The 24,302-nt window shown below is 42.7% G+C and overlaps 1 protein-coding gene across 5 annotated transcripts in view; it reads right to left on the bottom strand.

Annotated features, from left to right (window-relative positions):
- The window catches only part of LOC144040599 (cadherin-7-like), a 153,050-nt gene that overhangs the window by 10,897 nt on the left and 117,851 nt on the right, over positions 1–24,302 (bottom strand). For 4 of the 5 annotated variants that reach the window (XM_077554943.1, XM_077554944.1, XM_077554941.1 and 1 more), the window contains 6 exons: positions 22,785–22,952; positions 18,124–18,311; positions 16,522–16,775; positions 13,919–14,055; positions 10,002–10,123; positions 270–387 (listed from right to left, as the gene is read on the bottom strand). In XM_077554943.1, the coding sequence (XP_077411069.1) occupies positions 270–387; positions 10,002–10,123; positions 13,919–14,055; positions 16,522–16,775; positions 18,124–18,311; positions 22,785–22,952 (987 nt within the window). The remainder of the gene's footprint in view (positions 1–269; positions 388–10,001; positions 10,124–13,918; positions 14,056–16,521; positions 16,776–18,123; positions 18,312–22,784; positions 22,953–24,302) is intronic. The other variant, XM_077554945.1, reaches the window with a different exon arrangement.

The following is a 24,302-nucleotide window of genomic DNA, read 5'->3' as shown; positions in this document are numbered from 1 at the left end:
CGATCCCTAGTATAAAAACCCTATTTTGAAATCCAAACCCTAGTTTGAAACTCTAATCAAAATCATAATTTAACAATTTGAAAACTTTAATTCAAGTCTTATAACCTATAACCCTATTTTGAAACCCTATTTTGAAATCCAAAACCGATCTTGATTCCGTAACTTTACATTTTAACCCTAGTTTTAAATCGCCATTTGAAAGAGTGACTCTATCTTGAAACCCTGATTTGAAAACCCCACCCCTAATAAAAACTGGTCCGCACGCTCACCTTTGTTGTCCCGCAGGGTGAAGTTGAGATTTCCGGCCACGGCGGCGTCCAACGCGAAGTGGAAGCGGTGACCGCTCTGAGGCTCGTCCTTGTCCACGCCGCTCACCGTCTGGATCACCTGACACACGACACACGACACACAAACACGGTCGTCAGACCACCAAACGCCAAGACCGCATTTAACACCGTAATCCCTCCGCCTTCATTAAAGGAGTAGTAATGTGAAAGCAAAAATAAAAAGGTGCGTGGGTGGACGGCGTACAAACATGGCAGGGCGCCCGCAAACGACGGCCGTCAAAAGTGGGCGTCGCTGACTCATGCAAATGAATTCATTCATTTAAAAAAAGGGAATATTCCGTAACTGGCTGCAGACATTTCGTCATCGTTTTTTCTTCATTTAACAATCCAATTATTATCAAGATGGCATCTGACGCACAAACTTGAAACCCGAACCTTGGCTTCAAAACCCCAATTTGAAACCCAAGCTTCTTTGAAACCCCAATCCGGTCTTAACTCTTTGACTGCCAAAAACGTTAAATAACGTTTAGTAAAATCCTATGGAGGAGTGCCAAAGACGTTAAACGACGTTTGTTTCAAAACAGAGGTGAAACTAACCATTTTCTATTGTTGATTACTCAAAAACGGAATAAGGTAGAAACAAATTTTTTTTTTCTGATGAAAGATGAGAGTCCAATCTTTCATTTGGTAGTATGTGTGTTTCCATAGTCAAAACACATACTTTTCTGTGGACCTTGAAAGATCACTCAAAAGATCAGTCAAAATGCTTAAATCGGCTGGCACCCACGGCATCATCCCTTTTCTGAAAACGTCTGGCAGTCAAAGAGTTAATACCTGAATTTGAAACCCTAATTTAAGATTCACTCCCTAATTTGAAATGTTGTCTCCTAACCATAATCTGAAACTCAAACCCAAATCCTGTCTTTAAAACCCAAATTTTAAAAAAGGTTTAAAACCTGAATTCGAGATCCTAATTTCGGCTCCAAATCTCAATTTGAGACCCAAACACAAAAACGTCCTAAAATGTATTTTTGTGTTCTTTCTATCACGTCAAATCTTTCGTTTTGGTGCAAGGTTCAAAAAGTCAAAAAATATCGTTTGATCGCTTTCCCGTTGAACCCTCGTCTGAAAAGCTCCAGGCTTGCACGAACCCTGATCCGAAACCCTTTCAAGGCATTCGGCTCGATAAATCCGAGTGACGATTAACACTTCGGAACGCGTCCCGCGTCAATCATGCGGTTTGTTTATCGGCGACGGCGTCGATACGTCTTCGGGATTAGCCGAGACCGAACCGGCGCGGGTTGTACCTAATGTTGTGACAGCCCGCCCAAAGCCGCCATTGAGCGGGCGGATCATCTGCCTTATGGAAACGGAAGCGCCGACAACAAGACGAAGCGGAGGAGGAGGAGGCGGCCCCGTACACAATTTGAACCTTTTGATGTCCTTTGAGTGGCAACGGCGGCTCGGGCGGCTTATCTGCCGGAAAGCTGCGGCGGCGGCGGCAGGGATCCCCCCCCCCCGTCCCCCCTCCCCGACTGTGTAAATCAAGACTTAAATCAAACACTTTGTAATGTATAAAGCCTTTCATTAGCGCGCCTCTGATGCAAGGCGGCGGGTGAGAAGCTTTTTGCCGAGGAATCCTCTAATGGGCCGAGCAGCGGGGGAGGGGGGGGGGGGCTGTTGGGGGGGAGGGGCTTGTTGGGGGATGCAGCCGCAACATTTGCCTGACTGACGAGGCCCGCGAGTGCAATCGGAAGCATTTGGATTATTAATGACTGCGGCGTGAGATTGCTGTAACGTCTGATTTACCGATCAATGACATCATTGATCCATCGGCAAATTGTGACATAACCAATCATCGATTTTGCATAAAATATCTGCCGATCCGATACACCTGATCCGACCGAAGAACTGGTCAGGAGATCCACTTTCTCGAAATACAATACAAGACTTGTTACAAGACTATGCATGGTTTCAATTTTCTAATCCAGTCTTGATACCTTAACATGAAATACTACAAACCCTAATACTGGGTTTGAAACCTGAATTTAAAAACCTAACCTTGGCTTCAATCCCTAATTCAAACATTTGGGTTCGAAACCTCAACCTTAGCTTCAAACAAAAATTCTAAATCTTAACTTAACTTCAATCTCAACTACTAAAAACTCCAAACCTGTCTTGAAACCAGCAATGAAAACCCAACCTTGACTTCAAACCTCAATTTGAAACCCTCACTTTGGCTTCAAACCCGAATTAAAAGTCTGGATGCTGGTTCGAAACCCTAACCCTGCCTCGGAAACACTCATTTCAAACATCACGCTGGCTTTAAATCCCGATTGTGAATCCTAACCAGAAGTAGAAACCCTAACCCTTACTTCAAACCCTAATTTGAAACCCTAACCCCGGCTTCAAACCCTCATTTGAAACCCGATTCTCATCCACTAACCAGGCTTGAAACCTGAATGTGAATAACTCGGGCTTGAAACCCGAATTTCAAAGTACTAGCGTCCTTATTTAGGAATAACAGAACCTTCGGGTACCTGTTTTGACAAAGTGGATCAGCGGCAAAACCTCAAGTCTGCCATTTTGTTCCCAAAGCACGGCCGGCGTTTACATCATCACGCCGCTGACATTTACAAGGCGGCGGCAAACCGAGTAAACACGATTAATGAACATTTCTGCTTAATTAATCGTCGCGCCGCCGAGCTTTTTGTCGCGTCGCCAGCGCTTACAAGACAAAAGTGACAATTTGCGTTAATGAGGCGATAAAGTTAAACGGCGCCGCCATTATGGTCTTGATGTACGACGGCCCACAAAAGTGCCCCGTGAACTCTCCGCGCCTAATTAGGACAAACGCAGCGCCAGCACGCCGCAACTCCGGAAAAGCGCTCCGAGCAGACGACGCTAATTGGCAGGTGCGAGTCGTGTCGCCATCAACGACCTCAACATGTTTACGGCGTCAGTCACTACAGAAGACGCGCGTCGTCCCACTAACGGCGGACTGAAAAGTAGTCAATTAAAAAGAACAAATCAATTAATCAATAACAGTCCGCTCTAGTGGACCTACAAAAATAAAAAATAAAAAATGAAATAGTTGTCCAGTGTAGTGGCTTATGCGCAACATTGACATTTTATGCCTCTTGCATGAAGAGAAAAAAAAAAAAAAGCAATTGCAGTCTTGCCGCAAAATGTGAAACAAAACGAGCTCATTCAAAATATTTCAAGTCATGCCAAAAGAGTCACGGAAAGACTCGAGGGGGGGAGTTCCGCAGGGAGCTTGTCATCATTCATGCATGAACGGGTTCAAAAAGTGACCTATTTAATTCATGAATATTTTGCAAATAATGTGCCCGAACATTCATAATTTCTCTTCAGCGCACTGCTTGGAAAAGGAGAAGGTGGAGAAGCCGCCGTTCGACCGCCGCACAGTCGACCTCACGGAGCAGCATCGGAAACATTACATTGGAAAATAATAATAATAATAAATTTAGAAAATATATATATGAAATAGAAGGAATCATTTTATCTATTAACTTTCAAATGTTGTTACTTTATGTTTCAAGTAATATTAGTTTTTCCTCACTATAATACACTAGAGGTGTCCAAATTAATCAATTAATAAACATCTATTTATATCGATTACCGATTGAACACTACTGAGCTCTCTCAGAAAAAAAAAAATCAATTAATAAACAACTAACTACTCATTACCAAATGACTCGACAACTATTTGATAGAGTTTTATAATAATTAAAATAACATGAAAAATAATTTGATTAATTAATTGTTTAAAGTAGCACTAAGGAACTTTTCGACCTTGAAAAAATATTTTATTTAAAACTAGTTTTATAGACAATGACCCCATTTTTGACCCAAATTTGGGTCAAACTGACCCAAGCAGACCCAACTTTCTAATAAATAAATAAAAAAATACAATTTAATCATTTCTGTTGTGATTTGACGTTCTGTAAACAAAAGTGACTTGAGTGACATTGAAAAGACACACAAGTGCATGAGTGGAAATCCCGACCCTCGTGCCCCCCAAATCCCCCCCCACCCCCACCCCAAAAAAGCCAATTATCTTGCAGCGCCACGACTTTAATGAAGCTTAATAAATTGTTTCCGAAGACGCGACAACATTCTTAGCAGGAGCCGCCATCCGCTTTGAAGCGAACCCGAAGCATCTCATGTGACAGATAACACGCCCGAGCGCCTTCCTCGACATTAGCCAAGAAAGGAAACACCTTCCGTGTCATTTGAATATTCTAATGTGTATTATCAGACGCAGCCGAGCATCTTTGAAGCCAACGTAAACTTCAGTCGCGCCCGCTTGGCAGTCGGGAAGATCAAGGCGGCGCGTGAAACTCTGGCAAAGAGTATAAATAAGCGCGCCATCAAAAAGGTGGCACTTATCGCCGCGGCAATATGACAGCTGTCACCGAGGTTTGCCGGCGGAGGACGCGCGGGGGCCGGCGGGTTTCGCACCCCTCGCTGCGCCAATCCACGCCCTCAACATCACCCAGATGTGACACCCGTGACGCTGACAGGTCGGCGCCGCCACCGACGGCCTCCTTCGCCGGCTCGTTTGTTGTGGATGGCGCCAGCTTTGGCTGCCGCCGATTTCCCGACGAGATGATGTTTGTCTTTTTATAGCTTGCGCGGCGGCGCCTTTTCGCACGTCTCGCCGTGTTTGTTTTCACCTCTCACCTTGCGGGGTGAGGCGATAATTTGGACGGATGCGCCAGGACATCGTCAGTCGCCGTTGATGCGGAAGTGAAGAGTGAAGTACAAGTTGGGACGTGATGCCAAGAAAATGTGTTGAGCAGTGCCGGCAAAAAAAAAAAAATGGTTATCAACTCCTTGATGTGAGTAAAATAAATATTGTACCGAAACTGACATGAAATGAAGTACTAGTGCTGTCAAGGTTAAAGCGATAACTCATTAACACATTCAAACCCAAAAACAAATAAAAACGTTTTTAATACTTTGGCCTTCACTCCCAGAAACGTATTTATACGTTTTTTCCCCTCTGCTAGAGCATACAGAAGATGCAGCTTCTGACCTGAAGAGAAAAAACGGCCAGCAGGTGGCAGCAGAGTATAAGAGATCAGCCAGGGGCATATTGTTGCAACAAGCTCTTTTTGTCAGTGCTTTCAACAGGAATATGAATTATGATGAAACTAAGCTATATTCCGGTGCTAATTGTTGCGAAACAGAAACGAATATACTTTTGTTTTGCCTGATGATAAAAGAGACTTTTAATCTTTCTTGTTTCATGTTTTTATAGCAATACGACAGAATATTCTGCGGGCCTTGCAAAATCAGTCAAAATCCACTGAAACAGCCGGGAGCGAAGGGGGTTGCTTCAGTCAAAATGGCTGCCAGTGAGTGAGTTAAGTACAGTAAATAAGTTATTGATGGTGAAGGGATCAAGATTGCGCCACCAAGTGCGCTCATAGATGTAATAACGTTCACACCAAACCGGCCGCCGGCCCCGTACCGTCAACCCGCTCACCCCCGCCGGGCCTTGCCCTCGTCACCCCATCACGAAATCAATTAAAGATGGCAGACGGCGCCGATGATCCGTACAGAGTGGCGAGTGCGGTCCGCAGGGAGCCGGTGCCACGAGGTGGCCTTAATTAGGCCCGAACGATGGCAGGTTATTCTGCCGCGAGCCGCACGCTCGCACCGCACGCTCGCACCGCACGCTCGCACCGCACGCTCGCACCGCCTTCCCGACCGGCAAGTGATATTATTTCATCTTTGGAGCAGCCAGCGGGCGTGACAGCCAGTGGGCGGCTTAAGCGAGGGGACACGGCCATTACCGGACCGGCGCGCACACAAAAGGAGCAGTTCAATTAATTGGAAATCAGGAGGCTGACACGGCGCCAGTCGGCCGGCAGCCGCGGCCGCGTTCGGTCCCGGAGCAGCTAGCGGAGGCTCGTTGTAATTCAAACGCTGCGCTCCTATTTAAATGTCAGCTACTCCCACTTCCCTCGCGCCCTGGATGTGTCTCGGCGCCAACATTTCATCATGAAATCTCTTTTATTGCATCCCCGGCACCGCCTTCGCCCGAACGCAACTACGAGGAACAAACCTCGTCTCTGCCCAATTCAAACCATAAACACAAATATCCTTCCGGCAGTCTTGTGTTGATGTTGCCCTCAGCTTGCAGGTGCGATTAAAGCCTGATGCAAATGACACGTATGCAATATCAGTGGTGGGGGGGGGGGATCGTTCCAAATATCGATACGATCGATATCGGATCGAAACTGACACTATAATATCGATCGAGTAGTTTAGTTTGACTTTGGCTCTTTTTGTTGTTGCGTAATAATCTTAAAAAAAAAAAAAAGTAAAAAAAAAAAAAAGGAAGTGATGAAGGCAGAATTTTTAGTTTTGTGTTTGTAGTTAAAAAAAATCCTGTGGTTCCCTGTCATTCTCTTTAAAAATAAAAAATGTACAAATTCGTTTTTAGATAAAATATTCTTGAAATGAATTAATGATTAAATAAAAACTAATTAAATATTTAAAAAAATGTTAGAGTTTAAATTTTAAGAGAGAGAAATGAAAAGTGGATGAAACAGTTTTGAAAATTACTCTAAAAAAATTTAAAACGTGACCATAAATGTCCATGAAATTGCCAAAAATGTCAGAATTTTTTTTTTTTTAAAGGCAGGAGAGAACATGTTCAAAAACAAAAAAAGAAATCCTGAAAATGACCATAAAATGTCCACAAAATTGTCAAAAAAAGTCTGAATATTGATAATAAAACAGAATTTTTTTTCCCAAAAATAGCCATAAAATGTCAAAAAAAATGGAGAGGCAGAAAATTACCATATATGCATAAAATATCCAAAAATGTCAGAAAAGTCTTTAAAAAAATGAAATAAAAACGCGGTGCTGCTTATATAGAAATATCAGAGTTGAATTTTCATCAGAATACAAGAAATGGATTCCAATGACTCTCTTGGACATCCAACACGGACTTGCTTGTGACGGGTTACGTTAGAAGTGGTTGAACCGGACTTCCTATGTGCTTTATTGGCACAGAAGTACACGAAGAAGGCAGCCATGTTGTTGTAGGCAATTCCGAAAGGTCACGAGTGTCTTGTCTCCTGTATACGGGACGCTTACATTGATATTTTACAGTCATCAATATCATTCAAAAGCTAACGACTCGAAACATGACGTGATTGTTTGCGGAAAGTAACAAGCGGCGTTGATGCGGTCGGTTTGACGTCGATGTCCGCCGTCTGTAGCGGAAGTAATGCGATCAATAGACATTTTTTTTTTAATCGCTGTTTGTTTCCAGGGATGATGGAGCCTAATTGACAATTGTTCATTCAAAATATTACCGTCAATGTCTCAAGTTTGCCTGTAGACAGAAGTGGCAAATCTAGTTCCAGGAAGTAAAAAGCCTGCCACGGTTTGGCTTTAGCCCCTTGAGCTAGCTAGCTAGCTAGCTATCTAGCTCCCTGGGTGCTCGCTTACCTGCTAGGGAGCTAGCTAGCTAGCTGCTAGCTCCCTGGGTGCTCGCTTACCTGCTAGCTGCTAGCTCCCTGGGTGCTCGTTTACCTGCTAGGGAGCTAGCTAGCTAGCCCAAGGGGCTAAAGCCAAACCGTGGCAGGCTTTTTACTTCCTGGACTCAGATTTGCCACTTCTGCCCGTAGAAGTAATGGCAAGTGGATCTTGGGCTTGAACTTCAGACTAAATCAGAACCGGTTCGCTCTTGTCTGGAGTGGAAGAAACATTTTTGTGTACATTTCTGTAAGCCAACCTTGACGTTTTCTTGAAAAGAAAATACGGTCTCTTTGATTTCTTAAGTAGACATTCATGTTTTCAACACGGGGTAACAAAATGTCAATGGGGATATCAGAAGTCCTTTACAAATAAAGATAACTATTTTCTACCGTCATTTACAAGTCAAGAGTTAAGGTGCCTCATTTCCAATTCTTCACAGAAAACAAGACATCCACCTTCAAGGTTGTTTGTACAAAGTGGTGCAAAGCGGCTCTTATGCTGGATTTGTTTGGCAAGAGTCACAGAAATGTGCTCAATGGAATCTTATGACTTTATTGTTCCTTCAGATCACAAAAAAATGAATAAATAACCACAAAGGTGGTATTTGGGATTTCTACGCAGTCACGCTCACGTCCGGCAGAAATCCCGGTGGCGGCGCCGGCGGGGGACAAATACACAAAGCGCGTATCGAACCGGAGCGCTTGGCGTGAAATTGATGGCTTATAGATAGAAAGCCGCTGCTGTTGTCGGGCAATAATCGTCGGCGGACGAGTGGAAAGGACGATAATCATCGGGCGGCCGCCGCGCGATGCTCGTCGATAACGGCGGCGGCTAATGAAGACGCAATGTTTACTCTAATAAATACTCTTCATCCTGAGGGTGACGTGTGGATAAAACAATTTCATTTTAGCTTCAGCTGCACTTATCTGCTTTGTTTTTTAATGATTTTTTTTTTCAACAGGGAAAGAATTAAACAAAACAACTGCTAGTGAGGCGCAAAGAGATCTCGCAGTCAGGAGAGACTCGCTCCTGCATGACAATGAAATCACTTGCTGTTTTTTTTGCCGCTCACATCTTATCGTCGGACAAAAGACACACGGGTGCAAATAACATATTCAAAAAGGTTCTGATGGTCGCCGCCGATGCAGCCCGTCACTCTGACCGATTGCATCCGTCTGTCCGTCCATCCATCCATCTGTCCATCATCCATCCATCAATCTGTCCATCCATCTATCATCCATTATCCATCCATCTAGCTGTCCATCCGTCCATCCATGTTATCATCCATCAATCTGTTCATCCATCTGTCTATCCATCCGTCCATCATCCATCTGTCCATCATCCATCCATCCATCTGTTTATCCATCTGTCCCTCCATCATCCATCCATCAGTCCATCCAGCCAGCCATCCATCTGTCCCTCCATCATCATCTGTTCATCCATTCATCCATCTGTCCCTCCATCATCCAGCCGTCCCTCCATCCATTCATCTGTCCATCCATCATCGATCCATCCATCATCAGCTATTCATCCATCCGTCCCTCCATCATCCTTCCGTCCATCCATCCATCCATCATCCATCTGTCCATCCATCCATCTGCCATCATGTGTCCATCCATGTTATCATCCATCCATCATCCATCAATCTGTTCATCCATCCATCCATCCATCTGTCTATCCATCCGTCCATCCATCCATCTGTCCCACCATCATCCATCCATATGTCCATCCATCATCGGTCTATCCAACCATCCATATGTCCATCCATCATCATCTGTTCATCCATTCATCCATCATCCATCCGTCCCTCCATCGTCCCTCCATCCATCCATCTGCCATCATCTGTCCATCCGTCCATCCATGTTATCATCCATCCACCATCCATCAATCTGTCCACCCATCCATGTAAATATCCAAAATAACAATCCTAACATATACCTTGACCTCCAACCATTGAAACATCCATCCATCTTGTTGATCCATCCATCCACCTCTCCATATGCATGAATCTATATTTGACATTTGCAGCATTTGCCCCTCAACTGCCTCGCCAGTGCCAGTTGACAGCCCCAAACGAAAGCGACATCTCCGACCGAGCGTAACGATAGGCGCCATTACGGCCATGACGGATGCCGCCTGACCCGTAATAGCCCGCGGTCGGTTGAGGAGGCTTATTGAGGCGAGACGTACCGTGCCCGCCATGGTGTTCTCGCAGACGAGGGTCTCGTAGTCGATGGCGAAGACGGGCGCGTTGTCGTTGACGTCCAGCACGCTGATGATGGCCACGCCTTTGCCGATTTGGTTCGGGTCTTCTGAAAGGCAAAGAGGAGGTCGCTTAGATGAGAGTAAAAAATGATTCCTCATTACAGCCACCTTGCACAAGAAATAATGCAGAACAACTAAAAAGTTGTTAGTTGGGAAGAAAACAAACTCAATGGCATGCACAATGCAGTTCATATAAGATCTCTTCTGTGCGGTTATTGTGCTACATTGCACAGTAGAAATAACAAAACCACTCAAAATAATCCACAAAGTAAAAATAGTACACGGAATGCATCATATAGAGAATACAATGGCTCCTACCGCCAGTTATTCACGATAACCACCAGCTTGCACAATAGAAATAACGCAAAACAACTAGAAATAATCCACTTAGTTAAGAGAAACCTGGCATACACAATGTAGCTAAAGTGATAGCGCCTTCCTCCTATCATTGACGACAACAGCCACCTTCTTGTACTATTGAAATAAACAAAACAAGTCAAAATAATCCACAATTTTTTAAATTTATTTTTTTTACTTTGATGATTAATGAGATATTCAAGATATTCATTACAATCTTTTTTTTTTCTTTTTCAAAATAATCCACAAAGGTCAGGAAAGTAGCATCACAGCTCTGAGATGCTTAAAAGCGAAGTGACAAACCCGCAGCTCGCGCCCGACAAGTTTGACGGCGGCGGACTCGAGCCGGTTTGCGACTTGCCGCGCCAACGCCTAAACGTCTCGGCCAGGCGCATCGGACGCTAATTCGGCTTGGCGGGGCCGCCCGGCTGGCCCGAGATGATGCGCTGACATTCAGGGGGCTGATGCCGCGGCGACAGAAAAAGGACGTGCGGCGCCCCGGGGCCGCAGACGGGCTTTGGACGCCAACGTCTGTGCTCGCGTGGAGGCCGGCGGATGCAAACGGCGCGCAAGTGGCGCCACGTTGCACAATGTCAACGGGGAAAACGCGCTCTGAAAGGGGACATATAGCAGGGACGGACAAAAGCTTTCTTCAAACCGCCTGTAGAGCGCCATCCCACCCATTTTGTTTGAAATAAACAACCAAGTAAATCTTTTGTGTGTTGCACATTTTGGATTTGTTTTCAGAATTGCTTACACTGCGTGAAACATCAACATGATAAAGTGCACAACAACAAAAGAAGTTCAGGGCAGGTGCCATATGGTCATGTGATTGCGCCTCCCTGCCTTCAGCTATTCACGGTAACTGCTTACTTGCACAATAAAAAATAAACAGAACCAGAAGTAATCCACAACGTACTAATCATGAAAAATATCCATAGCATGCGCCATATAGTTAATAGAGCTCCTTTCAGAAGTAATGCATGATCACTGCCACCTTGTACTGTAGAAATAACAAAGAAAGATGAGAAATAATCCACAAAGTAAAAAATATATATACAGTATATCATACTGTTTACCATAGAGTAAATTGAATAGCTCCATTTGGAAGTTATTCATGATAACCACAACCTTGCACAATAAAAAAGAACCATATACACTTAAAATAATCCACAAAGTAAAAAAAAAAATTTGCAGCATGCACCATATAGTCAATGTGATAGCTCCTCTTGGAAGTTGTTCAAAATCATTGCCATGTTGTACTAGAGAAATAACAAAAAAAATGATGGGAAACAATCCACAAAGTAAAAAAAAAAAAAAGCCCATACAATGCACTATAAAGTGAACTCAATAGATTCTCTCAGAATTTATTCATTATAGCCATTAACTTAACTTGCACAATAAATATAAGGACTTCAAAAAAATTCACCAAGTAAATAAAACAGAAGAACAGAACTACAAATAATCCACAAAGTCCAAAAAAATGATATGCACACAGCATGCGCCATAAACGCGATTGGATGTTATTCATGATAACTTGCACAACAGAAATAACAACCACAGCTAATCCACAAAGTCAACAATAAAAATCCACAGCGTGCGCTAAATAATAGTTGAGATCGCTCTTCCTGGCATTTTACCAATTGTGTAGCAATGGACCTTGAATGTATTCTTTAGTTTTTCTGTTCGAGGCGAAACTTCCATCCTAGCAAAGCCTCTGTTGTATTGCGAAATTCAAGCCGAGGCGGCGGTAGAAGTGACGTATTTCATCTTTAATCAATCGTTTTGGATTAATTTGATAATGATTAGTTGGCAATTAATTGATTAATAGTTGCACCTCTATGCGTGATCGGTTGGCTTAAAGTGTTCGATGCCGAGTAATTACGTTTAGTGGACGTGCTGCCCACAGGCAAATTTCCATCATGGGAAAAAAAAAAACTGCCACGTAAAGTGCTGGAGGACAAAATCATTTCACAGACATGTTAATAAGACACCTGGCAAGTGTTTGATATTATAAAGAAATATGCAAATGAAGTTTCCTTTCAAGCAAAGAGTGACACAAAGCCAACATGTCTGACAGGTGATGGCTGACTTTGCGTCCTCGGGGCCAAAACGAGTTGGACGGATGAAAATAATTGAAGGGGAAAAAAAAAAAAAAAAGCCCAAAACAAGCATGCGGCTCTTCGCCACGTCAGATTAACATGAGCGGCGCCACCCTGAGTCAGCGCGTCGCCCCGCGGGCTCAGGTCAGAGTGACCGTCCTTACGCCGGAATTAATAGTCACTGACATCCCCAACAAACGACAGCGCTACGAAATCTTTATGGAGCGCCGCCGTGACGCGTTTGCGTCGATGCCCGCAATGCACTCAATTAGGACTTCAGCTCGTGTTAATTGCCTTAGAAAGAGACAAAAAAAAGGACACAAATAAAGAAATAAACAGCACGTCACCCTCATCAATTGCATCCATCCGCGCATCCGGCCATCATCCAACCATATGTCCATCCATCCGTCCATCATCCATCCGTATGTACATCCGTCCATCCATTGATCCATCTGTTCGTCCATCCGTCCGTCCATCATCCATCCATATGTACATCCGTCCATCATCCATCTATGCATCCGTCCATCTGTCATCAGTCCATCAATCCATCTGTCCATCCGATATTCATCCATCCATCGTTTATCATCCATCTGTTCATCCGTCCAGCCATCTGTTATCATCCATTCATCTGTCCAGCATCCATCCATATGTACATCTGTCCATCATCCATCTATACATCCGTCCATCTGTCATCAGTCCATTTGTCCATCCATCCATCTGTCATCATCTCTCCATTCATCCATCCATCTGTTATCATCCATCCATCTGTCCAGCATCCATCCATCCAACCATATGTCCATCCGTCCATCATCCATCCGTATGTACATCCGTCCATCTGTTCATCCATCCATCTGTCCATCATCCATCCATATGTACATCCATCCATCTATGCATCCGTCCATCTGTCATCAGTCCATCAATCCATCTGTCCATCCGATATTCATCCATCCATCGTTTATCATCCATCTGTTCATCCGTTCAGCCATCTGTTATCATCCATACATCTGTCCAGCATCCATCCATATGTACATCCGTCCATCATCCATCCATCTGTCCATCCATTGATCCATCTGTTCATCCATCCATCTGTCATCATCCATCCATCCATCATCCATCCATATGTACATCCTTCCATCATCCATCTATACATCCGTCCATCTGTCATCAGTCCATTTGTCCATCCATCCATCTATCCGTCCATCCATTGTTTATCATCCATCTGTTCATCTGTCCATCCATCTGTTATCATCCATCTAGCTGTCCAGCATCCATCCATCCAACCATATATCCATCTGTCCATCCATCTCGCCATCCATCTGTCTATCTACTTTCCATCCATCCGTCCATCCATCCATCTGGCTGAAAGCTGAAACGTCAACTCACGACTTTCGATGGCGAGGATGGTGAGGTTGTGCACCGAGTTGGCCTCGCGGTCCAGAGGTTTGGCCGTGCTGATGACGCCGCTCAGCGCATCCACGTTGAAGAAGCGCTCCATGTCCGTGTTGCGGTCGATGGAGTACCTGCGCACAGGCAAAACAATGCCCGGTCGGCGATAAAGATTTGGACTTGGACTAGAATTATTTGGGGAAGCTGAGCTCTATAAAAAAAAAATTAAAAAAACTTTTTGGGAGTTCAAACTAAAAGATGAACTCGTTGTGTCTTTTTGTGACTCTTTTTCACTGCCAGATCGGTTCAAATGGTTTGACGTCTACAGCCGTTAATGGCAGTGAATGAGTTAAACACTCAGAATTTGATTTATTTATTTCATTTGCACTTCCACTTCACGTTCCATTGTCAGCAACTTGACAGGATTCTCAGATGCCACGAAGAGTCGCTTTTTGTGAACAAAAGCACTTTGATTCGACTGCCATGGCGCATTTGAATCAAGAAAGGAAGTTAAGATGTCAACTGCGACGTTAGCTTGTTGCGCTAGCCAATTGGTTAGTTGCAAAACAAAAACAGTATTGTCTTCGGTTTTAATACCATTTGGGGGATTTATTACATGAAATACTGACCTTGTGTAGCCAGAATATTAATAATAGAGCAGGTAAGATTTTTGTTTTTCCACAAATTAAAAACAATCAAAAGAAGAATTTCTTCCAATGTTAAGGAAACGTGCAATATGCTATAATAAATAAAATTGTATTAAATGCTATAATACTTGCATTTTAATTGGTCTGGGGGGAAAAATGGCATCAAACATGCCTATGATAAATAATATTTTTTCCAAAAAATTTTAATGGGTCAATTTGACGTGCAACAAACGAAGGAGGCTCTTTAATTAACTTTAATGAGAAAGCATCAAATCACATTTTTCTCGATTGTTCAACATTAAAACAGGTGAGTTTGACCCCAAATGTCACAGGAGAATTTAATAAAAGTTTCATTGGGGCGACGCAGCGCGGAATGAATGATTCCAAATGAAAGTCCTGCAAAATGTGATTGCGTTTTTGCCACGGAACTTTTGATGGCTTTTGTCATGAAACACACAAAACAAGAACAAACAATGTCGATGACACCAACTTCACGCCTTTGAGTTTGCATTTTTCACCAGAAAATGACAACTTCAATTAGCCCACACCCAAAGGTTATTATGGCAAAATAATGTGACTGCGGCGCCGCCATTAGTTCCGCAATCATTTCCATTTCGAATGATGTGGAGGAGAAATCGTATTGCAGACGCTGATAATAACCAAGAAGAGAAAAAAAGAAGGACTTAGCAGCTACAATGGTGCAGTAATTTGATTTTCTGATTAGGGTTAGTAACAATCGTGACGGAGCGACTACACAATTCATTCAATTAATGCAAAACGAGTTGGGGGGGGGCGGTTGGGGGGTTGACACCCGACAGATTGTCAACATGAGGTTGTTTGTGTTTGGAAGCGAAAAGGCCACCATGTTAAGCCTTGACCCGACTGAAGGAATGCCCTTTTTTTGGGCTTCACGATGACATTTCACTTTTGCAGATGCTGCATCTACAAACACGCACGCACACGCACACACCATCTGGCAGCGCTCGTGACAGCCACACGGGGGACTTTGCAGGCCATTAAGACTGTCGCCTCTGTTTGTTTAAGAACGGCAAAGGATTGCCGGTGAGCCTTTTCATCGTCATTGCTCGTATGAAAAAAAAAAAAAAAGTTACACTCTGTCTGTAATGGTGACGATGATGATGATGATGATGATGATGATTGAATAGGTTATAATCAGCCCTATATATAACACAAAAAAGAAAACACAAACCGATTAATAACCGAAAAAGGCCAGTGATTATAAAAAATGTGTTACTAAGTCCCGCAATAAATTGAAATAATTCGATTAATCGTCATTTTAAAAATCGAATCGTTGAAAATGTGCTAAATCGTGAAATCTAAATTTGGCTTCTGGGTTATTAAAAGCTGTTGTTCGTGTGTTCTTTTACATTCAAATGTTATAAAACTATGAATGTTAAGTTTATGTTAAAACTGATTTAGAATCAGTATACATTATTGTCATCTCAACATTTTGCACAGGAATTATTTTTGAATAAATGAAATCTTTTTTAAATAAATGTTTGTTGGGTTTATCAGATTAACAGCCCATTTTTATTGAAGCAACCCCCTTCGCTCCCAGCTGTTTTACTGGACTTTGACTGATTTTTGCAAGGCCCACAGAATATTGTGTCCTATTGTTATAAAAACATGGAACCGACCAAAAGAAAGACCCTGACTGATCTCTTATACTCTGCCGCCACCTGCTGGCCGTTTTTTGTAATAGCTACCATTGCTTTAAGCCACCTCTTCATGCCAAAAGCTGCATCAAAGCCTTCTGTATGCTCTTGCATAAAAAAAACATATAAATACGTTTTTGGGTTAAATCGTCCTGAATGACTTTTTTTTTTTTTAGTTAAACCCATCCGCCCCACCGCAACAACCCCCCGACCCACACCCCATATTGTGTAATCGCTGATTACGTGCAAAGAAGAGCAGGTCAGTCGACATCAGTACCTGATGGCGCTGTTGGAGGTGTCGGGGTCGTGCGCCGACACCGTCCCGATGGACGTGCCCACCCGGGCGTCCTCGGAGACGGACATCCTGCTGAGCGGCGCGGCGAAGACGGGCACCTCGTCCACGTCCTCCACCGTCACCTTGAGCGAGGTGGTGTCGCTGAACGGGCCCAAGTTCAGGAAGTTGGAGTCGATGTTCCTGTTGGTGGCCTCCACCCGCAGAGAGAAGCTGCTCTTGCTTTCAAAGTCCAGAGGCTGTCGAGCGGACATCGGAACGGAGAATTCAGGCGTGACTACAAAGTTAGCGCAAAAAACTTTTGTTGATGGATTCTCGTCCTCGTCTGCAGCGAGGGCAATATTATCGAGCAGCGCGTACGCTAACGGGCCTGAAAGATTTGGTCATTTTGCTTTGGCGTTATTGAGCCGCTCATTGTGCTGTTTAATAAAGCGCGCCGGAACATCGATTTGACACTTTCCTCGGCCCGTCCGTGTAATTGCCTTGCAACAAAAAAAAATAAAAATCGGACAAAATGATCAAATTGGCGCCGCTCGCCGCCGTCCGAATGTCACGTCGGCCTGGAGACCATTTAAGAGGCTTTGGAATTTTGCCGAGGTTGACCAAAACACACCATTTGGACCCGTTTCATTTTTTTATGAAGTCGGTAAATATCTAAAGCATGGGTTGCCATGGTGACGCAATTAAGTCTGTTTGGAACGGGCCACTTTTGGACCAAAACAACCAACCAGCTGCTTAGAAGCTTTTAAAATAAAACATTTGCAAATGAGTGACAATTCAACCCAAACATGAGTCGTATTCTTCGTTATCAATATTATCAATATTTGTTGTCATTATTCCATCCGGATATTGAGGAATCAAACTGTTTTTATTCATTTTTTTAAAATGTATTTTTCATTCATTAATAGCATTAGCAAAATGACGTCATTTTGATTCATTGTGACTAACAGAACACAAAAAAATATCTGTCAAACAATTTGGGTGATTAATTATGACATTCATTTATAAATGGTGAAATTTCAAAATGACAATATATGTGCTGGAGGGAATTTGGCGCGCTCAGTAGTCGACTTGTGGCTGTTGTGAGGGTGCGTCGTGTGATTTCTTTATTTTTGTCATCCCTTCATACTGACTATATCGAGCAAAAAAAAAAAAAAAAAAAGTGGTCGGACAAATTTGTGCAATTTGAATTCACGCGTATAACGGAAGGTATGGTGTTCCACAGGGTTCAATTCTGGGCCCTCAGCTGAACCTGGGTTCCACCGTAAAGGGATACTTGACGCATTGAGACATTTTCAGAATTAATACCTTTAAAAAGTCATTTTTTCCATTTGCTGTTGACTAAAGATGACATCACCTGTGCTGAGGAAGTAGGTAACGACCAATCGCGGCTCACCTGTTTTCTGGGTTGGGTCAGCAAACTGAGCCATGATTGGTTGTTTTAAATGACTTTTTGAAGGTATTAATTGTATAGAAAAAAAATAGTCAAATTCATTTTGAACAAAATTGTGTGAGGGTCCACTCGTGCTGTCAGGTCTCCTAGGGCTGGCTATTATTATTATTATTATTATTATTATTTGTATGTACCTTTAAAAGTAGGAGCACTCCCTCCTGTGTGTTCTCGTCGGTGGTGATGTTGAAGACGCCGGGCCCGTCGCCGTCCATGATCCTGTAGTCCATCTCGGCGTTGGGACCCACGTCGGCGTCGGCCGCCTTGATCCGGGCCACCACCGAGCGCATGGGAAGCGACTCCAGGATGGTGTACTGGTTGACCTCTGGCGAGAAAGGACAAGACGCGAGAGGCAGGGTAGGAAGTTAGCTCATTAGGCTAGCAGGAAGGGCGGCGCGGGGAATTTTGGGGAGTCGGCGCCCGAGCAAATTCATCCGCTGGGAGTGGAAGAAGCTTTTGGCCGATAAACAGAGTAATTGGGGCCATATTTTTTATTTATGTAAGCGGTAAATATTAAAAGCATCTTGGTTGCCGTGGTGACGAGATGTTATTTACACAATCATCTGTGTGCGGAGGCAGCATTTCTGGACCGAAACCGCTAATCAGCTGCTTAGAAGCTTTCAAAAACAAAAAAAAAAAACACATTTCCACATGAATGAGCGTTTAGTGATACAATACAAAAAAGCTGGCCCCTTTTATAAATGGAAGCACCTGAGCTCGAAGGTTTGCTCGTCTCATCTACGGACGCGCAGGATGTGTTTTCTTTATTACACAAACGCTTTTAAACACACTCTAATAGTTCCCGACAAATTCAGCAATTTGTCATTACAGTCAATATGTTGGCTGTGCTGCAGCAGGGTAAGCACTGCGGCAGAAAATTCTGAACAATAATATATATATATATATATATATATATATATTAGGGTTTGGCAAGTTGTGTCCTAGAGAGCCGCAGTCCTGCATGTTTTCGGTGTCTCCTGCCTTCCGACCCAGGTGTTTCAAATCATCAGCTCATAATTGCGCTTCCCTCAGCTGTGTTGGAGGAGGGAGACATCAAAAGCATACGGGACTGAACTTGCCTACCCCTGATTTACGTGGCGTCCGTATTTTAATCATCAAAATCGGTCAAGTTCATTTCATCGTCTCAGAAAGTCAAATGGAAGACGGAATTGCAAATGTATTGATTTTGTTGACGGTACAGGCCAACATTTTAGGATCCATAACTGCCCTGCAGGTTGAACTCCATTTTTTTTTTTTTTCAGAAGGTCCCAATTGGTTGGTCTGTAAATGGAAATTCAAGTCCATTGTGTCCTTCGGTCCACTCGGATCCAAGCGTCCACTTGACAAGATTCTATTAGTCGGCGACTCTCCATTGTGTTTCCCTGAGCTTTTTGTCCGACCCGCCCGGATTTGAAGTAGTCTCGCAAAGAATAAAGAGTGGAATCATATTCATGATCATAATCTGGCCGCAATCGGCGTGACAGAGCTCATTACGAGACCTTTCTGTGTTCCCGACGTTTTTGCCCCCGTGCCGGCCTTCTAAATGCTAATCTGCCCCACATTGTTTGCTGCCATGTAATCTGTGTAATGGCTTTTTAATTTGCCGTGGAATATAAGGCTCTTTATAAGGCGAGCGTGCAGGGAGAAAAAAAAAAAATCCAATTTGCGTCTCCACTTTACCTCCACCAACCACAGCCTGTCCGGGTTCCTTCTGAGGGCCACGACACGGTCTCGATTGCTCCTTAATGGACTGTGAGCCAGCGAGGAATGTTCGGAAAAAAAACAAAAAAAAAAAACCTCGACACCAGTTTGTATGCAAAAGTCTATATTCATTCACTGGTTGCCATTTGCACTGAAGCAACCCCCTTCACTCCGGGCTGTCTTATTGGATTTGAACTGATTTTGCAAGGCCCACAGAATATTCTGTTCCATTGCTATAAAAACATGGAATCTACCAAAAGAAAAATTTGAGAAAAAATATATTTCTAGACGTTTCCGTTTTGCAGCAATAGAATATAGCTAAGTTTCATCATTATTCACAAATCTGTTTAAAACAGTGGATAAATCAGCTTTTTTTCCAACATGGCCCTGGTTGAGCTCTTATACTCTACTGCCACCTGCTGGCCGTTTTTAGAACAACTACCATTGTTTCAAGCATTCTCTTCAGTTCAGAGGCTACATCAAAGCCTTTTGTATGCTAGTTTGATCATATGTAAACTAGAACGTATTTATACGTTTTTGGGAGCAAATGAGTTAAATACTAATTCCCCAAACTGAACAAGAAGTTCTTGTGGGCGAATTCCAATTGTGAATTCCTCATAGTTTGACAAACTCGGTCAAGGAAATCTCCAAAAAGCGCCACAATCGGACCATAGCCTCAATTTTCTGTTGCTCTGTTTACACTTTTTTCTGATGAATGAATTTCCTTTGTTGTGCCCAAAAAGCCAAAATTGCTTTGCTTAGAGTTTTTCTCCTCAGGAAAATGGATGTATTTTAGTCTTCCGGAACACAACTCAACCCAAAACTCAGTCAGGCATGTCGCGCTTTCTCCAAACTGCATGAAAACGTCTCAAGGTCAAGATCAAGAAAGTGGCCATTTTGAATTTCGGAGGCGAGTCCCAGTTAAGAACTTTTAGCCTATTTATTGCGAATCCAACCCAGCGAGGTCTCCGGGAGCAAAACCGAAGAACTTCCCCGAGAGTTTATCACCTCGGAGAGACAGCCGGGGTCGGGGATTTAAGCGGCATTGATAAGTTGTTGTGCAAACTTCAGCGTCTCGGTGCGAGCCCTCTCCCCGGGAGGCGGCAAATTGATTGGCTGGCGCGCGGCGGTCCGAGAGCGCCGAGCCACAGGGCGGCGGCGGGGCTGTTGCTGGTAAACTGATTGCTGGCGCTTTGGATTATCACAAGACGCCTTTGAATCCTGAAGCCGAGCCGGGAAGCCATTAGAAGGGCAGGAAATAAACCCACAGCAACAACGACTAAAAAAAAAAACGGAATCCGATTGATCCCGGTTATCCCACGCCAAAGCTTCCCGTGGTTGTGATGAGGATTGAAGCGGGGAGATTGCACACCTTGCAGGAAGGCGGCGTTTTAATTTGCTGCTCGCGAAGTCGGGAACAAAGTGAGGTAGTTAGCGGTTAGCGGTTAGCACATCAGCAGTTGTGGCGTGTGAGGCTACGAGAATAGGCTACGAAATACTGGCCAGTATCTCTGTAACTGAAAATAATATTTTTTAATGATTCATCATTTTTTTTCTCTTCATTGAAGTCTTCTTTGTGACTTAAAAAAAAAAAAAAAAGTGTGTCGATACCTTAAACTTTTGCATAAAAGAGAGTAACTGAACCTCAGAATGGTAACAAAAGCAATCTGTTGTTTGTCAATGTTAACAAAAAAACTTTGCTTTCTTTTCTTTGGTCCTTCCTCGGGTCTCCTGACGGCCTCACGACTCTGGCTGGAAGTGTTCGGTTTAGGTGAACGGTATGGGATTTTTTTAATAGCTTTTAGGTAAGAAAGAAAAAAAGTTTAAAAAATATATATATATATACTTTTTTTTTTTTTTTTTAATGAGAGCATAGGGGGAAAATTACCGAAAATACTTAGAAATGCAAAAGTGAAGTAATATACAAACTAACAAATGACCAAACTAAGAGACGCTAAGCTAAGAGAAGCTAACACACAAATGAATAAACTAACATACAAACGATAAACTGAGTTACTAATCAAAGAAAAAAAAATAACAACCAACTAAAATTAGCCAAATAACTTACAAACTAATGAAGAAACTAACTAGTGAACTGCTAACAGAAAACAAATAAGTAACAAAGTCACCAACAAACAAAAGAGCTAACAAACTAACAAAAACACAATTTCACCAAATGATGAAAGTAATGAAAAAAATAAACTCATTTTTAGGACTGTACGATTCCAACAATTTGTTTCGATTCCTTCTTTAGTACTTATTTGAGCGTTTTGTGGTAATTGTTTATTTCTTGCTCCAATGCGCTCAGCGAAGGTTGTTTTTTATTTGACAGGCCCATTTACTGATTGTTATACAATCTTGATCCCAAAAGAATCCCATCTGTGTACCTACAAGTATAGTTAATCCCTTGCTGAGTTTAAAATGGACGGAAGCCAACAACAAGAAGGAGAGCAACAACAACAACAAAAGAAACGCGCGCATCAATAAATCAGAAAAGATTCTGTTTAAGACCAAAAGTAGACCCGGTGAGCCAAATGTACTTAAAAGTATCAGAAACAAAAGTAGCAATTATGTAAAGTGGCACTTTTAAGTGTCAGAAAGAGCTTTTGCGTGAACGTCTCACCACTCTGCTTATCTCGAGTGCACTTTATCACTTTATTTATTGCACATTATTTCAATCAACATAAAATTTAAAAGGAAAAAAACAGCTTAGAGGGTCTCTTTCTTGATTTTTTTTTTGGCTTTTATCCACAGAGAAATGCATGCTATATTAGTACCGTAAATCCATAACTGCCTTATATTGAAAGCTAAAGGCTCCAAATTGTTGATGCAAGTATGTTAAAAGGAAAAACATCATCAATCAATCAATCAATCTGTATGCTCCTGCATAAAAAACTTTTTTTTTTTTTTTTTTTTTTTTAAACATATAAATACGCTTTTGGGATCAAGGACAACGTATTAAAAATCATATTTACACGTTTTTGGGTTTGAATGAGTTAAAATCGTCCTGAATGACAAAAAAAAATCGAGCTTGAAATGGATTCCAGTCTTGGGGAGTTCTTGCCAAACTTTATTAGGAAGCTGCGCGGGAACTTACTGTGAGGGAAGCGAGGCGGGTTGTCGTTGACGTCGGTGAGCGTGACGGTGACGGACGTGGTGCCCGAGAGGCCGCCCATCTGGCCCACCATGTCCTTGGCCTGGATGACCAGCACGTACTGGTCCCGGGTCTCGCGGTCCATGTTGGGCAAAGCCGTCCTGATCACACCTGAAGGGACACCAAAGTGATTTCATTACCGCGGACACAAAAATGCGGCCAATACAGAGTAATGAGTACTTTTGCTTAAGTACAAATTGTGAGTACTTTTCCTTGAGCTTCCCAATTTTTCCTTGAACTTTTCCCCAGTAACAAAATCAGATGTTGCAAAAGTACTCATGATTTATACGTAAGTACTTCTACTTAAGTACAAATTACGAGCAATTGTTTCTTGAGCAGGTTTTTCTAGTCGCAAGCAGATTAACTTAAAAAATGACTCAAGTACTGTTACTCGAGTACTCAGATGATTACAAATTGTGAGCACTTATTCCTTGAAAACTTGTCAACCAGTTACAAAATCAGAGGTTAGAAAAGATTTATACTTAAGTACTTCTACTTAAGTTCTTCTAAATAAGTACAAATTACGAGCACTTGTTCCTTGAGCAGGTTTCCCCAGTCACAAGCAGAGGTGGCAAAAGTACTCAAAATGTGTACTCGGGTACTTCAACTGGAGTATTCAGAAATGAGTACAAATTGTGAGCACCTATTGCATGAAAACTTACCCCCAGTCACAAAATCAGAGGTTGCAAAAATACTCACAATTTGTACTTAAGTACTTCTATGAGTACTGTTGAGGTGGCAAAGTACTCACAATACTTCAACTTAAGTACGGATTGAGAGTACTTTTGCAACCCCCGATTTTGTGACTGGCGACAAGTGTTCAGGGCGCACGTGCTCGCAATTTGCACTTATTTAGAAGTACTTAAGTAGAAGTACTCAAGTATAAATTGTGAGTACTTCTGCCACCTCTGATTGTGACTGGGGGAAAAGTGAACAAGTGATTGTAATTTGTAGTTATTTGTAAGTACTTGAGTAGAAGTACTTAAGTTCTTCTAAATAAGTACAAATTACGAGCATTTGTTCCTTGAGCAGGTTTCCCCAGTCACAAGCAGAGGTGGCAAAAGTACTCAAAATGTGTACTCGGGTACTTCAACTGGAGTATTCAGAAATGAGTACAAATTGTGAGCACTTATTGCATGAAAACTTGCCCCCAGTCACAAAATCAGAGGTTGCAAAAATACTCACAATTTGTACTTAAGTGCTTCTATGAGTACTGTTGAGGTGGCAAAGTACTCACAATACTTCAACTTAAGTACGGATTGAGAGTACTTTTGCAACCCCCGATTTTGTGACTGGCGACAAGTGTTCAGGGCGCACATGCTCGCAATTTGTACTTATTTAGAAGTACTTAAGTAGAAGTACTCAAGTATAAATTGTGAGTACTTCTGCCACCTCTGATTGTGAGTGGGGGAAAAGTGAACAAGTGATTGTAATTTGTAGTTATTTGTAAGTACTTGAGTA

This window comes from Vanacampus margaritifer, chromosome 20, assembly GCF_051991255.1.
Source record: "Vanacampus margaritifer isolate UIUO_Vmar chromosome 20, RoL_Vmar_1.0, whole genome shotgun sequence".
NCBI classification, from domain to species: domain Eukaryota; kingdom Metazoa; phylum Chordata; class Actinopteri; order Syngnathiformes; family Syngnathidae; genus Vanacampus; species Vanacampus margaritifer.
The sequence above is the reverse complement of the archived record's forward strand: the minus strand, read 5'-3'. Positions and strand labels throughout refer to the sequence as shown.